At 39.8% G+C, this 14,647-nt stretch overlaps 1 protein-coding gene across 1 annotated transcript in view; it reads left to right on the plus strand.

Moving 5' to 3' along the window:
- The window catches only part of LOC132407471 (protein Niban 2-like), a 248,893-nt gene that overhangs the window by 192,419 nt on the left and 41,827 nt on the right, over positions 1–14,647 (plus strand). The window contains exons 6-10 of the mRNA XM_059994058.1: positions 5,060–5,175; positions 6,748–6,852; positions 9,876–10,038; positions 12,844–13,031; positions 13,669–13,830. Coding sequence (XP_059850041.1) covers positions 5,060–5,175; positions 6,748–6,852; positions 9,876–10,038; positions 12,844–13,031; positions 13,669–13,830 — 734 coding nt within the window. The remainder of the gene's footprint in view (positions 1–5,059; positions 5,176–6,747; positions 6,853–9,875; positions 10,039–12,843; positions 13,032–13,668; positions 13,831–14,647) is intronic.

Genomic DNA, 14,647 nt, shown 5'->3' on the forward strand with positions numbered 1-14,647 from the left:
GAGAAAAATGATCCAACACTGCATGTATTTGTTGGAAAAAGTAAGTGAATCTTTGATTTCAGTAACTGATGTAACCTTTGTACAGAAATAACTTCAACCAAGCGTTCTCAGTAACTCTTCATCAGTCCTGCACATTGGTTTGGAGTAATTTTAGACCATTCCTTTATACAAAACTGTTTCAGTTCGTCAGTATTTCTGGGATACCTGGTATGAACAGCCTTCTTTAGGTCATTCTGCGGCATCTCAGTTGGGTTAAGTTCTGGACTCTGATATGCCCATTTCAAAATACAAGTTTTCTTTTTTTAAACCATTCTGTTGTTGATTTACTGTTGTGATTCAGATCAATGTCTTGTTGCATCATCCAACCTCTATTAAGCTTCAGCTGCATCATCCAACTTCTATTAAGCTTCACTGTTACCCTGACATTCTCCTGTAAAATGTCTTGCTACAATTTTGAATTAATTGTTCCCTCAACGATTGCAAGCTGTCCAGGTCCTGAAGCAGCAAAGCAGCCCCAAACCATGATGCTCTTTCCACCATGCTTCACAGTTGTTATGAGGTTTTTGTGTTGGTATACAGTGCCCTTTTCCCTCCAAACGTAGTGTGCATTTCTGCCAAAAAGTTCAAGTTTTGTCTCATCTGTCCACAGAATATTGTCTGAGAAGCATTGTGGAACATCCTGGTTGTCTTTGCAAACTTGAGACGTACAAAAATGTTTCTTTTTTGGAGAGCTGTGGTTTCGTCCATGATATCCTTCCATGAACACCACTCTTGTTCAGTGCAAGAGACTTTAACAAGTTCTAGAGATTTCTGCAGGTCTCTTGCTGTTACCCTTGGGTTCTTTTTCACCTCCTTCAGCATTGCACTCTGTGCTCTTGGGGTGATCTTTGAAAGACGCTCACTCCTAGGGAGGGTAGCACAGTACTAAATTTCCTCCATTTGGAGATAATTTCTCTTACTGTGGACTGATGAACACTCAGGTCTTTAGAAATGCTTTGTAGCCTTTTCCAGCTTCATACATCTGTACAATTCTTCTAAGGTCCTCTGAAAGTTGTTTTGATTGAGGCATAGTGCACATAAAGAGACCGATCTTGAAAAGCGCAAGCTCTGTCAGTAACCTGACTTTATGTGTCATTTTTTAAAGGGGAGGACACCTCCACGACCCACAGCTCCATTGATCGGAACACCTGGCTCCAAATAGCTTTTGTGGAAGGCATTACTCCAGAGTTTCACATACTCTTTTGAACCTAGGCTGATTGGTTAAATGGTGTACTCAGTAATGACAAGAAGTAGTACAATTGTTTGTGTGTATTAGTTCAGGCAGATTGTGTTTGTCTCCTACTGTGACTTAGATGAAGATTAGACCACATTTTATGAGTTATTAATGCAGAAAACCAGGTAATTGCAAAGGGTTCACAAACTTTTTCTTACAACTATATGAACAGACAGAAAAGAAACAACAGAAATTAATACACTAAAGGTGCATATATTGTAGGCAATGGAGCCTTTAGAAGACTGAGAAGGTCAATAGCCACAATGTGAATGAAATTTTTATTCAGAAATTAATTAAACTATCTGTCCAGAAATGCAGCCAGAGAAATCATGATTGGGGTTAGTTATTTTTGTGTTGCTGACAATACTAAGTAATTATTGTTCATCACTAAATACCGTTAAACTTAGAGGCTTGCTTAGGGCATTTCAGAGAGCAATTACCTGTATTTGTAAGTCACATATTGTCCACACTTGGTAAGGAGGACAAATTTGCTCTACTGCTAAAGTCAACCAGATGGGTTTTGATTTTAATCTTGTAGTTTTGTGGTTGCATTGTTAATGAGTCATAGAACAATACAGCACAGAAACAAGACCTTTAGCCCATCTAGTATAGTCTGAGCTATTAATCTGCCTAGTGCCATTGACCTGCACCTGGATCATAGCCTTCCATACCCCTCCCATCCATGTTGTAATATTTGTTATGTATAGTTATTCATAAATTATATTGAATTACTTTATTTTCCTGTAAATGACTGCATGAGCATGAATCTCAAGGTAGTGTATGGAAACACATATCGTACATACTTTGATAATAAATTTACTTTGACTTTCTACAGCTGTGATACTTCCCCTGATTAGCACTGTCATTCCTACCCTTTATTTTACTTCCCTCCATGTCACTTTAAAAACATATAAATCCCAGAACGTCCAGCAGGCAATCCTGTGACAGCTGTATCTCTGTAATGGCCAAATCATAGTTCTATGTCTGATCCATGCACATAATTCAACATTCTTATTCTTAATACTTCTTGCATTAAACACATTTGAACCTATTAAAAATGATTGGATGTATGCTCTACCTGTCATCTCATCATGTATACCTAGATGTCACAAGATGATAAGAGACATAGAAAGAATGGGCAGCTAGAGACTTTTTCCCAGGCTGGAAATGGCTAATATAAGCAAGCATAATTTTAAGGTTATTAGAGGAAAGTATAGGAGAGGATGTCAGAGGAAAGTTCTTTACACAGAGTAATGGATGTGTGGAATATCCTGAGAGGGGTGGTGCTAGAGACAGATAAATTAGGGGCATTTAGGAAGCTCTTAGATAGGCACGAGGATGATAGAAAAATAGAGCGAAGATAGAACATAACAACATAGTACAGGCCCTTTACCTCACAATGTTGTGCCAACCTCTTAACCTTTTCTAAGGTTGACTGGCCTCTGTGCACATTGCATTTACCTTTACACCAACTGCTCAATCATTTAACCTAGCATTCTGCCTGTCATCCTCTGCCAACCAAGTTTAAACCTTCCCCAACAACTCCAGCAAACCTGCTTGCAGGGACATTGGTCCCAGGGCACTTAAGGAGGTGGCTCAAGAAATCGTGCACGCATTGGTAATCATTTTCCAATGTTCTATAGATTCAGGATCGGTTCCTGAGGATTGGAGGGTAGCTGATGTCCTCCCACTTTGTAAGAAAGGAGGGAGAGAGAAAATGGAATTATAGACCAGTTAGCCTGACGTCAGTGGTGGGGAAGATGCTTGTCAATTATAGAAGATGTAATAGCGGCACATTTAGATAACAGTAATAGGATCAGTCTGAGTCAGCATGGATTTACGAAGGAGAAATCATCATGCTTGACTAATCTTCTGGAATTTCTTGAAGATGTAACTATGAAAATGGACAAGGGAGAGCCATTGGATGTAGTGTACTTGGACTTCCAGAAAGCCGTTGATAAGGTCCCACATGGGAGATTAGTGGGCAAAATTAGAGCACATGGTATTGGGGGTAGGGTACTGACATGGATAGAAAATTGGTTGACAGATAGGAAGCAAAGAGTAGGGATTAACAGGTCCTTTTCAGAATGGCAGGCAGTGACTAGTGGGGTACCGCAAGGCTCTGTTACATTAATGATTTAGATGATGGGATTAAAAGTAACATTATCAAATTTACAGATGATACAAAGCTGGATGGCAGTGTGAAATATGAGGAGGATGTTAGGAGAACACAGGGTGACTTGGACAGGTTGGGTGAATGGGCAGATGCAGTTTAATGTGGATAAATGTGAGGTTATCCACTTTGGTGGCAAGAACAGGAAGGCAGATTACTAACTGAATGGTGTCAAGTTAGGGAAATGGGAAGTACAACGAGATCTAGGTGTCCTCGTTCATCAGTCACAAAGTAAACATGCAGGTACAGCAGGCAGTGAAGAAAGCTAATGGCATGTTGGCCTTCGTAACAAGGGGAGTTGAGTATAGGAGCAAAGAGGTCTTTCTGCACTTGTACAGGGCCCTGGTGAGACCACACCTGGAGTATTATGTTCAGTTTTGGTCTCCAAATTTGAGGAAGGACATTCTTGCTATTGAGGAAGTGCAGCGTAGATTCACAAGGTTAATTCCTGGGATGGCGGGACTGTCATATGTTGAAAGATTGGAGTGACTGGGCTTGTATACACTGGAATTTAGAAGGATGAGACGGGATCTGATTGAAACATGTAAGATTATTAGGGATTGGACACACTAAAGGCAGGAAACATGTTCCCGATGTTGGGGGAGTCCAGAACCAGAGGCCACAGTTTAAGAATACGGGGTAGGCCATTTAGAGCAGAGTTGAGAAAAATCTTTTTCACCCAGAGAGTTGTGGATCTACGGAATGCTCTGCCTCAGAGGCAGTGGAGGCCATTTCTGTGGATGCTTTCAAGAAAGAGTTAGATAGAGCTCTTAAAGATAGCGGAGACAAGGGATATAGTTAGGAGGCAGGAACGGGGTACTAATAGTGGATGATCAGCCATTAATACAGTGAATGGCGGTGCTGGCTCAAAGAGCCAAATGACCTATTCCTGTACCTATTGTCTATTTTACATTCATATTTAACCTGTCTATTTTGTGTAGGTTATATATTCTCCAGAGGAGATCCAAGTGATCCACAGATCTGAACACCGACCCCTCCACCAATTCTTCAACCACACACTTGTTGCCATATCTTCCTATTCTTAAGCTCACTGGCAAATGACATAGGCACCAATCTAGAGATTACTACTCTTGAGGTTTTGCTTTTAGCTTCTTTCCTAATTTTCTTTATGCACGCATAAGACCTCATTCCTTTTCTTATCTATGTTGGTTGTACCAAATGATTCCAGGGATGAGGGGTTTTAATTAGTGGGATAGACTTGTGAAGCTGCGGTTCACATTAAACTAAGAACTGTTCCAGTTGTTGGAAGGGCCAAGAACCAGCAATAAATAAGGATGATTACAAAATCCTATTGCATCTTTTGAAAATGTACCAAGTAGACAACTGCTTCAGCACAGCAAATGGCTCGAGCCTGAAATGAGATGTTGTGGTGGAAAGATCGTAATCTAAACCGAGAAAAGAGAAATGGATGATCATCTGATAGGAAAGAGCATGCAGAGCTGTAATGAGAGAGCAATGGAGTGAGACTAACTGTTTTGTTATTGTAGGTTCATTGCAGATTTAAGAGTCTGAATGTTTCCTTCCATGTTGAACCATTCCATGATCACCATACATAACCTTTAACCTGTACTTCAATCCTCTTTCTGTTCTAGGATTACCTGAAGATTGCAAAGTGGAGACTCCAGCATTCACAGACGCTGTCCGCCTGTATCGCCAGTCGAAAGATCAGTACGGCACCTGGGATATGTTGTGTGGTAATCAAACACAGGTGTGATAGATGTAAAGTGCCTCACTTATGTACTTAATAATTTTGTTGTATTTGTCTTATTGATTCTTTTTTGTAATCTGAGCATCATGACAAGACCATCATTAATTACTCATCTCCACTTGACCTTGGTGAATTGGTAAGAGTCATAGAGCAATATGGCACACATACAGGGCCTTCAGCCCAACCAGCCCATGCCAACCACATTGTCCACCCAGCTAGTTCCAATTTAGGGTAGACCCATTGAAAATAGTACAAGGTAAAAACAATATTTGAAAGCAGAAAATGCAAAATAAAGTGCATCAGCTGTAGAGAAAGTGCACTGAGGCAGACATTATAATGTAAGATAGTGAAGTAGATTGTGACGTCAAGAATTATCTTACCTTTATTTATACCTTACTGAAACACATCTCTCATGTACTCTGTGCAGTTGATTTTTAAACATCCTCCATGTATCAGATGAGAACTTGCACAAAAACACCTGTTCCCAGTTAATTCTCCCTAGTTCATGGGTAATATTCTCAAAACAAACACTGCCCCAATTTAATGCTCTCCAGCAAGGTCCATATTTATTCTTATTTAAAGCTACATCTTTAGGAACTGAGGTCACTGATTCCTAAATGTTACGCAACATTGGCCCCTCCTCTCAGTGGATTTTCTTACATACTCGTTTAAGGAATCCTTCTGGATGCATCTACCAAAGCTATACGTCTTCCTGGTCTGTATTGAGGAAGTTGAAATCACCCACAACCGCAATCCTAATGTGTTTGTAACTTTTCCTAACCTGAGTCCATATCTGTTCTTCAATGTGCCAGTGGCTACTGGGGGTTCTATAGTATAATCCCATCAGAGTGATTGCACCGTTCTTATTTTTAAGTTTTACCAATATAGAAATATTGGGCATGCCCTTCCTTATGTGCAACTCTTTCTCCTCCCCCACCCCTACTTTACCTCTCTTTCTATTTTCTGTAATACACTGAGACCCTGGAACATTAAGCATTTAATCTTGTCCCCCTCATATCCACGTTTCTGTAATGACCACAACATCATTGTTCCATGTGCTAATCCATACTCTGAGTTCATCACCCTTACACATAACTAAAATTAAAACATTCCAACCTGTCTATCTCATCGCTTCTGCTTGACCTTCCTTACCCACTCATTGGTCAAGACATCTAGCTTTCTCTCTCAGGAGCATGTTTCTTATCATTGAAGGAACTGAGTGACTGCTACTAAAATGAAATGTGTTAAGTTGCAATTGACCGAAAGATGATTTGCTTCTATTCCAATTCCATCGGACCATTAAGGCTTCTGTGGGTCCTTGCTCCTGGGCAGGAAGTGTGGAAAAGTAGTATCAGATGTGGTGCCGTCCTGTCTACTGCACTTCCACATACTCCTGACAAAGAGACTAGAGACCTTTGTTTATGTGTTTATGAGACATATGATTATAATTTCTTCATTTACATGAACATTAATGGTGTTGATAATGAGGCTTGAAACCAGGATTATTTGGTTCAAAACATGCAATATTTCTGAAAATGGATATTTTCAAAGTTTTTTTTCCCTCTTCCTCAGATTATTACTAATTTAGTGATGGAGGAACTTCTTCCAGAACTGGGAGCATTGATATATCCAAAATTAAAGGGCAAGCTGCATGAACGTCAGAGGGCCTGGATCTTGGTAAGTACCTTGAATGCTTTAGGTTTCTTCTATTTTTGGACAATGTCTGGAAGTATTTACAAAAACTTTTTGAGAGCAATTATAGAAACATAGCAAAGAACTTCTCCACTTAGGTGCAGCAGGTAGTAAGGTAAATGATATGTTGGCCTTTATTGCAAGAGGTTTTGATTACAAGATTAAAAATGTCTTGCTACATATATAGAAAGCCTTAATAAGATGACATCTGGAATATTGTGTTTTATTTTGGTCAGTTTACTTCACAATGGTTGGAGTACTGCAGAAGTTAACCAGGTAGGTTCTTGAGATGGAGATATAAGATGTTGGAATCTGGTAAAACATGTAATCTGCTGGATAACTGAGGGGATTTAGTAGCATCAATGGAGGAAAGGGACTGTCTACTGCCCTGTCGTTTAGCCTCTTAGTCACCTCTGCAAAAAATTTCAATCAAGTTCATGATACATTTGTAAATTGATTTATTATTGTCATGTTGTGCCAAGGTAGAGTGAAAAATATTTGTTTTGCATGCCGTCCATACAGATCATTTCATTACAATGGTACAAGGGCAAACAATAACAGAATGCAGAATAAAGTGCTATAGTTAAGGCAGAGGTCGGCAACCTGCGGCTCCGGAGCCACATGCGGCTCTTTCATCTCTGTGATGCGGCTCCCCGTGGTTTGTTAGCTTTTGAAATGTAATTCGAAATTTGAAGATTATGGTGATCTTGTACAATCTGAAAACTTTGTGGAGACACCTTTTCCTGGCACATCCGAACCGGCTCACAATTAGCCACCGTTCCGGCTAAGGGAGATAGCCTACGGGGGTTTGTGAGTACGTGTCTTTTGGAGCATCCGCGCCCACGGGGACGGGTTGAGGGAGGCTTTAAAGCAAGGCTGTTTAGTTCGAATAAAGTTACCTTTGACTGCAGTCTTTATTTTAGCGCTGCGTGTAGCGCTACACCGCTACAACGTGTTTTTTTATCGTTATTAATATACATCACAACTGCCAATGCCTGACACCCGCCAGTGCACGCTTTCTTTTAATTCTTCGATCCAAGGTAGGCTAACTATGGAGTAACCTTCAACCCAACGTCTTTTTTTCGGAGTTCAAAATGTTTTTGTTGCATGCAGAAATGTAATTTCCTTTTCTCTGCAGGAGTTCATCAATTTCATAAATGCAACACATTATAGTTTGTTTATACATAGCATAAAGGCAAAAAAAACCCGTTGTATGCAGTGTTATTTCATTTTGTGGCTCCCAGTGTTTTCTTTTCTGTGGGAAATGGGTCCATATTGGCTCTTTCAGTGGTAAACGTTGCCGACCCCTGAGTTAAGGGAAAGTGTAGTGCAGGCAGACAATAAAGTGTAAAGCCATAACAAGGTCGTCCATCTTATTGTTCTAGGGGATTGTTCAGTAGTCTTATAACAGCAGGTTAGAAGCAGTCCTTGTGCCTGGTGGCTTTTTGTATCTTTTGCCTGATAGGAGAGGGTAGAAGGGAGAATGTCTGGCATGAATGGAGTCTTTCATTCATGTGATTATGTGGAGAATGTACAAATTCCTTACAGACAGCAGTTGGAATTGAACCTGGGTTGCTGATACTGTAGTGTTGTGCTAGCTACTACATTTGTCATGTTGTTCCCCGATCTAATCCGATGCAGCCATTGAAATGTAAAGGACCGAAATGAGCCCTTTCAGCTTACCTCATTCTGATTTATTTATCCATGCCCATCACAAAGACTAACACACTAATCCTGCTCACTCCCATTTGACCCATATCCCTCTGTGCTTTTCCTTTCGAAGTTCGGCACGGACTAGAAAGGCCGAGATGGCCTGTTTCCATGCTGTAATGGTTATATGGTTATACCAGTCCAAATACCTTTGAAACTTTGTTAGTAACCATTTTTTGGTTGTCCATCAAATATTTTAAGGCTTCCATTGGCTTAATTTTCAGCTGTTTTGTTAGTTTTGAATTAATTAAAACACGTCTTTTTAAGTGAAGCCATAGTGAATGTGTAAAATAAATCCCTGAAATATTCAGTAGGTCAGGCAACAACAGAAGTGGTTCTGACCTGAAGAGTGAACTCTGTTTCTCTGTCCAGAAGTGTAGCCTGATCTGTTGAGTTTCTTTTTCCAGCATTTTCTGCTTTTCAGATTGCTAGCATCTGCAGTTCTATATTTGAGTTCTATATGCAGTTCTATAATGTATTTTGTTATGGGTTTAATCTGAGGGACAAAATATCTGCTGAGGTTAGTCATGTTACGTTAAAGGCTATTGCATGTGTCGATGAAAAGCAACATCGGTCTGAATGTGAGTAGAGTAACACATACAAAATGCTGGAGAAACTCAGCAGGTCAGTCAGCAGTTATGGAACTTAATAACAGTCGATGTTTTGGACTGAGACCCTTCATGAGGACTGGGAAGGAAGGAGGAAGAAACCAAAATATGAAGGCTGGGGGAGGGGAAATAGTACAAGCTAAAAGATGATAGGTGAAGCCAGGTGGGTGGGAAGGGAGATGAAGTAAGAAGCTGGGAGGTGATATGTGGAAAAGGCAAAGGGCTGAAGAACAAGGAATTTGATAGGAAAGGAGAGTGAACCATGGGGGAAAGAGGAGGGGGGGGCACTTGGGGAAGGTGATAGGCAGGTGAGGAGAAGAGGAGAGGTAAGGGGAGAACCAGAGTAGGGATTGGAAGAAGAGAGAAGGGGGAGAGAAAAATTACCAGAAGTTAGAGAAGCCCCTCCCCCAAACATACAGCTTCACTTATCACCTTCCAGTTTCTACTGCTTCTCCTCCATCTATCTTCTTATTCTGCCTTCTTCCCCCCTTCCTTTCCAGTCCTGATGAAAGATCTTGGCCTGTAACATTAACTATTTATTCCTCTCTATTGATGTTGCCTGACCTACTGAGTTCCTCCAGCATTTTCTCCAGCTAACCCTATGGTGTTCCTTTACTGTAGGCAAAGAAATGTTAAGTTAGTTCAGTCTATATAATTGTATTGACAGAAAGTTATTTCTCATCCCCAAAGATTACAGAAGCTGTACAGAAGATGGTTTTGGAACAGACAAAAGCCCGATATGAAGCTGTTTTGACGAAGTGCGAACATGCCCGTTCTGGATTAGAAAGCAGGATTCGTCCAGATATGGATCAAATTATTAGTTCAAAGGAACATGTGACAAGCAAGCTAAGAGGTTTGAAAACATCTGAGGGCAATGAGATTGGTGACTAAGAAGTGGGAAATTATTCCAAGAGTTCTTCACATACTGTATACTCCCTATTTCTTATTAAATAAATAGGCTAAACTTGTAAAATTTCATATATAATCTTCGATTATGTATGCAATTTGACAATAATTTTCAGACATGATTATTATTGCTACATGCACATGTTATATTTAAAGCCTATTTATTTTCTTCGTATGTCGAAGCCAACATCATAATTAAGCTAGTGAAAAGGCATCATTAGTTTCCAGATTTGCCACTGTGATTACTGTATGTGGACCATAATCTTCCACAGTGTCTTTTACACTGTCTTTTCACAGTTGTTACAGCTACATTTGTAAAAGGCTTTTAACCAAAAACGAAACCTGGCACTGTCAACCATTGTACTAGTTTGTAATTTGCAAAGTGAGGTGTTTTGACATGAAAGCAGAATGCCTCTTCAGTAGTCTGGCACATACTTCATTGAATATCTTTGCACACACTGCCACTGCTGGAGTGAAAACCAAAGAGGGATTTTCTTTTACAGGAAATACCATAACATATGCTGAATAGTTAGTAGATTAGAGAATGAAAATTAACATGAAGATGATTCACTATAATTTGATTTTATCATTTCATGTTAATAGCCATTTTTATAAATTTATTATTAGTGTGTAAATAGAAAGTTTATTCAAACAGATGTTCATCCAGTTATGACCTCTGCGTTTTCAATAGAAACATAGAAAATCTACAGCACATTACAGGCATTTTAGCCCACAATGTTATGCCAAGCATGTAACCTAGTCTAGAAGCTCCCTAGAATTTCTCTACTGCATAGCCCTCTATTTTTCAAAGCTTCATATACCTATCTAAGCATCTCTTAAAAGACCCTATTGTATCCACCTCTACCACCTTCAATGGCAGTGCAATCCACGCACCCACCACTCTGTGTAAAAAAAAACATCCCTTTGTACCTACTTCCAAGCACCTTAAAACTATACCGCCTTGTGCTAACCATTTCAGCCTCTGGCTATCCACACAGTCAATGTATCCCATCATCTTATACACCTCTATCAAGTCAGTTCTCATCCTCCAAGGAGAAAAGACCAAGTTCACTCGACCTATTTTCATAAGGCATGCTCTCCAATCCAGGCAACATCCTTGTAAATCTCCTCTGCACTCTTTCAACAGCATCCACATCCTTCCTGCAGTGAGGTGACCAGAACTGAACACAGTACTCCAAATGGGGTCTAACTCAGGTCTTATATAGCTGTAACATTACCTCACGGCTCTTGAACTCAATCCCATGGTTGATGAAGGCCATCACACCATACGCCTTCTTAACATCACTGTCAACCTGCGCAGCAGCTTTAAGTGTCCTATGGACATGGACCCCAAGATTCCACTGATCCTCCACATTGCCAAGAGACTTACCAATAATATTATATTCTGAATTCAATCAGGTTCTTGAGACATGACCTGCCCTTGACAAAGCCATGCTGACTATCCCTAATGACTCTCTAAATGCTCATAAATCCTGCCTCTCAGGATCTTCTCCAACAACTTGCCCACCATTGAAGTAAGACTCTTAATAGGATATTATTATCCTATTACTAATGTAATCTCAAGTTTATTGAATCTGTAATCTATTCATTATTATGTGTTGTTTTTTTTTATATATGAAATTTAATAAAAAGATTGAAAAAGAAAGAAAGAAAGAAGTAAGACTCACTGGTCTATAATTTCCTGGGTTCTCTCTACTCCCTTTCTTGAAGAAGGGAACAGCATTTTCAACCTTCTAATCCTCTGGTACTTCTCCCGTCCTTATTGATGATGCAAAGATCATCACCAGAGGTTCAGCAATCTCCTCCCTCATTTCCCACCAAAGCCTGTGGTATATCTCATCTGGTCCTGGCGACTTACCTAATACACTTAAAAAGCTCCAGCACATCTTCTTTCTTAATGTTTATACACTCGAGTCTTTCAGTCCACTGTAAGTCATCCTCACAATTGCCATGGTCTTCTTCACTGGTGAATACTGAAGCAAAGTATTCATTAAGTACATTGGCTACCTCCTCCAGCTCCACACACATTTTCACTCTCACTCCTGACTGGTCCTATTCTCATATGGCTCCTCCTCTTGCTCTTCACATACTAGTAGAATGCCTTGGGATTTTCCTTAATCCTGCTCAGCTTGGCCTTTTCATGGCCTCTTTAAGCTCTGAAAATTTCATTCTTGAGCTCCTTCCTGGCACCCTTCTAGTTTTTCTAGAGTTCCAACAGTACCTAGTTTCTTGAACCTTTCATGAGCTTTTCCTTTCTTCTCAACTAGATTTTCCACATTCTTTGTACACCATGGTTCTTTTACCTAACCATTCTTTCCCTGCCTCAATGGGACATTCCTTTGCAGAACGCCATGCAATGTTCCCTGAACATTTGCCACATTTGTTTTCCCAAATTGTCCAGCCCGATGGTAAAGGAGATCACTACCTCCAAAGTTCTCTCCCACCAAGCGATCTGACAGCTAACCAGGTTCATTTCCCAGTACCAGATCAAGTACAGCCTCTCCCCTAGTTGGCTTATCTACATATTGTGTCAGGAAACCCCATCTTCTGCCTCTTCACTTCGGTTCCCACTTCCTTGCAAATCTAATATAAACTCTGGTCAATAGTATTAGCAAACCTCCCTCCCAGGATATTGGTTCCCCTTGTGAATTATTGATTTTATTCTTCATTTGTATTTGATGTAATATTTGACTCTCCCTGAGTGTAATTTGTCTTTTTGTTTTTCATTTAGTATTTGTAATGCCAAAAGCTGAAGCTTGTGTTCGGAACAAAGTGCAACCATGTATCTCCTCCATTCTTGAAGCTTTGATGGGTCCAACAAGCAGAGGCTTCTCCGAAGTCAGGGACTTGTTTTTCAAGGAAATTGTGGAAATAAATAAAAATATTTTGAATGAAGGAGGGAAGCAAAAGCTTGGAGAGGTGAGATGCAGAAAATGAACCATATATTGATACTGAACTAGCAGGTTGTTTAAGTTGAAAAGAATAAAATTTGAGTTGGCCACAGTTGCAAAGCCATCAATACATTAATATAATATCCGAAGTTTAGTCAAGCCAAATACATTCACTCGTGGAACCCAAGTCTTTGAAACACATGACTTTCATTTTCATGAGTTTTCTTGAATTATGTTCTTTTATTTTGATATTGATTCTTTGCATTTAAGCTTGTATTTGGCACTCTTTTCTTTCATTCAGTTTGGGATCTGGGTAAGTACTGTATTTTTCTGTTTGTTTTCAACTTGACATTTTCTTCTCATACTGAAATAACTTGTACTTCGTCACTGTTTTCTCAAAATTGCTCTGCTTCAGTGTTATCTAGATGTTCCAGTTCAATTCCACAGGCATACATGAAGTTATGTTGTTCTTTCTTGCAAGAGTTGTTAAATATTGAGATCCTTCCTACAGCTGTTGAAATCTCACCTTGTATTGCATTTAACATTGTCTATTTTTAATTGTTTAAAATCATCTTCAGTTAAATTCAATTAAATGTAAGGCAACGAGCTGAAGTTCCAAAGGGGCTAGAGCAGCTGCTAATACATTACTTTTGTGTGTTTTTTAGTACATGGAGAAGCTAAACTTGCTACCTTATCACCCAGTGAAGATGCAGAACTGTTATGAGCAACTTGAACAGCTGCAGCCACAGCTCAAGGAACTCCAGCAACGTTTTGATCTCTCCAGTCCAGTCGTCTTTGTCCAGCGTGGTCAGATTCTATTAAGAGAGGTATGTGGCAGATGAGATGTGAAAAAAAATTCCTATTAATTTAAATTGTGCATGGAAATCATGTCTCAAGCATTTAAGTCAGTTACTTGAAGAGGTGACCAAGAGGATTAATAATATAATCCCACAGAGTGATCAATCCGTTTCTACTAATGAAAAGTTCTACTAATGGATGATTCACCAAGAAGGCAACTCCCCCTCCTCTCTTACCTCTGTCACACCTGTAGTATCTGTATGCTGAGCTGCCTGTTTCCCCTCTCCTTCAGCCATATTTCTGTATTGGCTATAATATTCCAGTTCCCAGCACCAATCAATTTAAAGTTCATCCACCTTGCCTCTGAAGTGGGTGGCATCGAAATAAATGAGTTTAAACCAGTAGTCTTTCCTCTCCCTTTACTATGTTCCTGTCTATCCTGACAACTAAATTTGCTCTCATTGGTTATGGTATTATCCTCAATTTCTCATCACCTGCTCTGTTGCTCAGTGCCCCACCCCACTCCTGTTTAAATGCTCCTGAGCAGCACTAGTTCAGGTACAACCACTCTCTTTTGATGGGAATATATAAGGGTTAGACATAAACAGTGAAGATGTTTATCAGGAACTAGAGGGGTCTTGATCAGTTTTGATCAGTTAGGAAGGTGGACTAAGGAATGTAAAGCATAATTTAATTTGGATAAGAGTGAGGCTTACTATTTTATGAAGAGAAGTGAGGGTAGAGCTTTCATAATAAAGGTAAGGGCCATGGGATGTCATAGAAAAATATAGCACAGAAACAGGCCCTTGCCCCATCTACTCTTGCCGAACCATTTAAGCTGCCTAC

This window comes from Hypanus sabinus, chromosome 18 (assembly GCF_030144855.1).
Source record: "Hypanus sabinus isolate sHypSab1 chromosome 18, sHypSab1.hap1, whole genome shotgun sequence".
Classification (NCBI taxonomy): Eukaryota; Metazoa; Chordata; class Chondrichthyes; order Myliobatiformes; family Dasyatidae; genus Hypanus; species Hypanus sabinus.